Source organism: Eleutherodactylus coqui, chromosome 6 (assembly GCF_035609145.1).
Source record: "Eleutherodactylus coqui strain aEleCoq1 chromosome 6, aEleCoq1.hap1, whole genome shotgun sequence".
Taxonomy (NCBI): Eukaryota; Metazoa; Chordata; class Amphibia; order Anura; family Eleutherodactylidae; genus Eleutherodactylus; species Eleutherodactylus coqui.
The window spans coordinates 245,109,415-245,115,414 of NC_089842.1; the positions used below are offsets into that span (position 1 = coordinate 245,109,415).

The following is a 6,000-nucleotide window of genomic DNA, read 5'->3' on the forward strand; positions in this document are numbered from 1 at the left end:
TCCCCACCACCCGCTCCTAAAACTAAATACAAAGTTATACACTACGTGTCCCAAAGCGATCCAACTAGAAGTACAACCCGTCCCGCAAAGAGCAGCCCTCCAGTTAGGTCTCCTGCAGTGCAACAATGTAAAGCATGAAGAAAACTGCTAGCTAATCAAAGTACAAAGTGGGCCGGTCACTAAAGGGTTAAAGCCGTCTGGGGATGTATATGGAGGCTGCTGGAAAAAGGGAGAATTTCTCCAAGCAAACTGCTGTAATCAGTAGTGTCCAGCAGGTGGCAGCAGAGTGCTTCATGTCATCAGATGCAGTAAGTACCTGTTCTGCTCACCTCCTTCTGCAGCCCCTCCCCACCCCAAGTGTTGTAGCGTTATAGTTTATAGCTTCACGATCAGCGGGGTCCAACCGCTAAACCTCCGCTGACCATTAGGCAGAAGTGACCCAGTACTAATAGCTCCACCGCTGCTCCACACTTTTCACCAGGACTGGGCTACATTGCAGTTGTGGCTGGTTGGGAGCGGCTGACATGGAAGTGCGTATCTCTGCGGCTGCTATGTGTTTTATTACATAGGGCTGTGCAATGGCTACTTCCCCATATGGGAGCCTGGAAGACAAAGCCCGGACAATCCATGTTCTCCTCCCTTAGAGGGCGCTTTCACACGGGCAGCATTAGTCTGCGGGGACATTCCTGCGTCTGTCAGGATCCATTCACACGGGCGTATCGCAGGTTTCAGGTTGTGTGAATACGCTGCAGCACATATATGCGATTGCATGCGTTTTTGTGCAGCGTTTTTGCACGCTCCATATACTTAAGGGGAACCGCACACGGCATACGTAAATGTGCAGAGTAGGAGTGCCTGCATAAATACTGAGCAGAATTGCGCAGTCACTGCTCGGTCACACAGGCGGGGGAATCACCCCCACCCTAAGGCTAATTAGCCATGCGAGGCGCCGCTGTTTGCGGGTATGCACAGTGTTTTGTGCACTCCTATGGGGACCTTTAATGTGCGCAAAAATAGAGCATGTTGTTGTTGTTGTTGTTGTTGTTTTTTGCGCAGGTGAAATGCGTGCTCAATAAAGAACCGTGAGCCTGAGGCCATTGAAGTCAATGGGTTCTATACGCCGCATACTGCGTGCGCAAATACAGCTGTGCGCGGCCGCGCTAATACAGTATTACGGCACAGAGATGGGACGCAACCAAAATACGCAAATATGAATGAACCCATTCAAACCATCGGTTCTATTCATGGGAATGGCGGCTTTGTAACCCGCAGGGGATGTGATTCCACCGTTAGTGCAGCGAGCAGGAGGTAACTCATTTATTGTACTTCTAGAAACCTGCAGCGATTACTGAGAAACACCTGAGCAAGACGTCCAGAGGGGCCAAGAAAAGGCAGCAGCCCAAGAGGGAGGTGAGCGCCATCATAACCCGTCAGGTGACGTCATATAACTGCGATATTACATGGGGATGAGAAGCTCTAACAAGGGTTACCCTTGGCCTACATACTGATGACCTGTTGTGGGGGGCCGACTCCCAGCCATCAACTGTTGGAAAGGCCTTTTCTCTGGCATGTGCCATCACAGTAATCTGTCACATGGTCTTTAAGCAGCTCAGCCCCAAGTGAAACGACTGAGCTGGAATACCAGGCACAACCGCAATGCCGGGTACTGCACTGTCCCTGGGATACGATGGAGATGCCAGAGCAAGGCCTGCAAGGCCGGCTTCACACAAGTATTGTGGGTTAGGATATGAAGCCCACTCTTGAATAGGGTCATACATGAGCGATGGCACTGCGATGCGGGAAACACATTGCGCCATGCCCTATCTTAGTGCCCTCGCATCACAGCGGCAGCATGGCACCACATGCTAGGCACACGCAATGCAAGGTCTCCCACTGAGAACATAGAGATGCCTCGCATCCGCAGGGAGCTCACATGTTGGCCAGCGCGATATTGGGGGGGATTCATGGCTCAGTATTGCACTCGCCATGTGAAGTTAGCCTAACGCGCCCTTCACACGGTCGTAGGCGTTTTTACGTGTGCCCGCCAGCGCCGTAAAAATGCATGAACGGGTGCGCTAATCTCGTTGAGACGGCCCAGGCCCAGTGCATATACGCCGAGGCCGCAATGCCATTTGGTGGGGAGAGACAGCTTAGCTTAGCTGTCTCCCCCTTTCCTCCCCTCTGGCTGTTTGTAATAGGAGGGGGAAGCTAAGCTGTCACCCCTTGTCTGCAGCCAGCAATGGGAGGGGCAGAGCTTAGCTCCGCCTACATCTCTTCTCCTGCCATTGCAAACAGCCCCCATACCTCCCTTCTCCCGCCGCTGTCATTGGCTCCTATAGGAGTCTATGCATCGGCCGACATATTCTGGGCAGAGAGATAATTCCAGGACTGTCCTTCCTGCCCAGCGTAAAAGGCTCCGGCGCTATATTGGCCAGCCGGGTGCTTTTACGCCGCGGGAATACGCCTGTGTGATCTGTGTGTATAGCGGCCGGCGTCTGATATCCGCTCATGTGAATAAGCCCTAAGGCTGTTCCTGTAGCTGACAAGTAAGGTCACAGAGGTCAGACACCACTCCAGCACATATCAGACACGGCATATCCTTAATGCTGAAGGTCTCTATCGGCGCTTCCTCTCGCCCCCCCGCAGCTCAGGTCTTCAGGATTTCCATACTAGCACAGTCGCTCTATAGGATATCCTCCGCCCATGGCCTGTCTGCCGGTGGTGAGGACTGATCTGTATGGACACGTTGTGGAGCTATGGAGACAAACACATGAGGTTCCTGTGGACGGATTGCATCCCTTTCACCTATTTATGTTGGTTTTGGCCCGTAATGCGGTTATGTGAAACGACTACTTTGTTTTCAGCTATTGACGCCTTAATGGAGAACTGCGTGTAGAAACAAGGCGCTACATAGAAACAACTCTAAGCATTTCTTACAACTCGTTAACTCCTTCTGGACGGCTGCCATCTCTATCATTAGATTCTGCTTTATTTAACTCTTCGACTGCTATGACATGGACGCCGTTCACGCTCACGTAATAGTACTAATTGCCAGGCTGCATCTGTGCTTGTAGTTTCAGACAGTTGTCAGGAAGCCGCCAGCGCTCCTGTAATAGCAGCCTTAGGCCTCCCTCACATGCAGTGAAGTCACTGCGGGCAGAGCGTCCGCAGGGACTGAAGCCACTCCGAAATGTGCAGATCTGGCCGCGCCTTTAATTGCGAATCAGCTGCAGAATTTAACTGCTATATTACGGAAAAGAAGGAGGGATGAGCCCCGCAGTCTGCTGATGGGCTTCCAGAGAGCTGCGCTGCTGCTGGTGGGGGCTTCTGCCGGGGTCTGGCTTACTGCGGGTTTGACCAGCTGAAGGCTTTACTATCAGTGATATAGCCAGGAGTGTAGTGCAGAAAGTCTTGTTCCTTTATTAGAAGTTTTTACATAAAAGCTTGAGACGCTGCATTGACATCTTCTAGAAGCATTTGGGCCATGGCAGCATGCTTCTAGCCACGGCGGAGGAGCACGGTGTGTTTACCATTGTTTTCAATGGGTAAACCTCGCATCACATCGCACTTGTGTGCACCATGCAGGCTGTGCGATGCTGTCCTAGTTCCATTGAAAACAATGGATGAGGCGCTCCGAGGGAACACCCAAAGATAGGACATGTTGGGGAAGAAACGGAGCTGTACCAAAGTATTGCCACAGAGTAGGCGATGCCCCCCACCAGACGCATCCCCCCACCAGACCCCGTTGTTAGCGCTATACCTGGTGACATCCCCCCACCAGACCCCGTTGTCAGCTCTACACCTGGTGACATCCCCCCACCAGACGCATCCCACCACCAGACCTCGTTGTCAGCTCTACACCTGGTGACATCCCCCCACCAGACCCCGTTGTCAGCTCTACACCTGGTGACATCCCCCCACCAGACCCCGTTGTCAGCTCTACACCTGGTGACATCCCCCCACCAGACCCCGTTGTCAGCTCTACACCTGGTGACATCCCCCACCAGACCCCGTTGTCAGCTCTCCACCTGGTGACATCCCTCACCAGACCCCGTTGTCAGCTCTACACCTGGTGACATCCCCCACCAGACCCCGTTGTCAGCTCTACACCTGATGACATTCCCCCACCAGACCCCATTGTCAGCTCTACACCTGATGACATCCCCCCACCAGACCCCGTTGTCAGCTCTACACCTGGTGACATCACACCACCAGACCCCGTTGTCAGCTCTACACCTGGTGACATCCCCCCACCAGACCCCGTTGTCAGCTCTACACCTGGTGACATCCCCCCACCAGACGCATCCCACCACCAGACCTCGTTGTCAGCTCTACACCTGATGACATTCCCCCACCAGACCCCGTTGTCAGCTCTACACCTGGTGACATCCCCCCACCAGACCCCGTTGTCAGCTCTACCCCTGGTGACATCCCACCACCAGACCCCGTTGTCAGCTCTACACCTGATGACATCCCCCACCAGACCCCGTTGTCAGCTCTACACCTGGTGACATCCCCCCACCAGACCCCGTTGTCAGCTCTATACCTGATGACATCCCCCCACCAGACCCCGTTGTCAGCTCTACACCTGGTGACATCCCCCCACCAGACCCCGTTGTCAGCTCTACACCTGGTGACATCCCCCCACCAGACCCCGTTGTCAGCTCTACACCTGATGACATCCCCCCACCAGACCCCGTTGTCAGCTCTACACCTGATGACATTCCCCCACCAGACCCCGTTGTCAGCTCTCCACCTGGTGACATCCCTCACCAGACCCCGTTGTCAGCTCTACACCTGGTGACATCCCCCACCAGACCCCGTTGTCAGCTCTACACCTGATGACATTCCCCCACCAGACCCCATTGTCAGCTCTACACCTGATGACATCCCCCCACCAGACCCCGTTGTCAGCTCTACACCTGATGACATCCATCCACCAGACCCCGTTGTCACCTCTACACCTGGTGACATCCCCCCGCCAGACCCCGTTGTCGGCTCTACACCTGGTGACATCCTCCTCATCAGACCCCATGGACAGCTCTACACCTGGTGACATCCCCCCACCAGACCCCGTTGTCAGCTCTACACCTGGTGACATCCCCCCACCAGACCCCGTTGTCAGCTCTGCACCTGGTGACATCCCCCCACTAGACCCCGTTGTCAGCTCTACCCCTGGGGGCATCTGATATGATGTGGGATCCTCTCCTTTATACCCAATGACACATCTGAATTGCAGATCCCCTTCACCTGACAGCACAGGGTTGGTGGGGGGGTCCCAATACTTTTGTCAACAGTGTACAAAGCCTGAGCTGTAAAATACTGGCTGTAGAAGATGTCTGACATTGGCATCCAGTACTGTGATTGGTACAGATATACCTACATGACAGCCATTATCTGGCAGTGACTAATAGGGAAGCCTCCCGGACTAGTTGTGTGTACGTCCCCGCAGTGTGTAGACGATGGCCGGCACACAATGGTAACGGATTCCTTCTCTCTCTTGCAGACTCAGGCTTTGGAGTTTTCCTGCAGTCAAGATGAACCTTCTGTCCCGAAGAGAAAACGGTTCAGCGAGCCAAAGGATCCCATATAAAGGATCTGCCCCTCCCCCATCAGGTTCCCAACACGTTCACTTCTACACAGTTTGGTGGCAATGTTTATTTGTTAGTTGAAATACCTTCATGTCTAAATGAATTAAAAAGAGGTTCCTGCTGTTGTTCCATGAAGTCGCCTGCTGCGTGTGTCCATCTGAGAGCAAAAGACTCCGGAAAAAAGCATGAAAAACTGGTGGGGTGGCAAAAAAAGAGCCAAAAGTGCTGACCATAGAAGATGTCAGGGTTCCCATGCAAACCCTCGGTGGCCGTACTCTGTCCTAATACATCCTCGTGTGTTTAGAGAGCCGTCCGCATCAGAGCTCACATCCCTATACTTGTGCACGTTGATGGGGATGGTGATGTAAGTCTACACCGTGTCAGAAGGGTTAATGGAGAACAGAAGTGC

General features: G+C 53.4%; 1 protein-coding gene across 3 annotated transcripts in view; it reads left to right on the forward strand.

The window, feature by feature from the left end:
- The window catches only part of HORMAD1 (HORMA domain containing 1), a 49,366-nt gene extending 43,652 nt beyond the window's left edge, over positions 1-5,714 (forward strand). Inside the window, exons 13-14 of one of the 3 annotated variants that reach the window (XM_066605965.1) lie at positions 1,333-1,434; positions 5,507-5,714. In XM_066605965.1, coding sequence (XP_066462062.1) covers positions 1,333-1,434; positions 5,507-5,593 — 189 coding nt within the window. In that variant the 3' untranslated portion in view covers positions 5,594-5,714. The remainder of the gene's footprint in view (positions 1-1,332; positions 1,435-5,506) is intronic. The other 2 variants (XM_066605966.1, XM_066605967.1) reach the window with 2 other exon arrangements.
- The last annotated feature ends 286 nt before the right edge of the window (positions 5,715-6,000 follow it).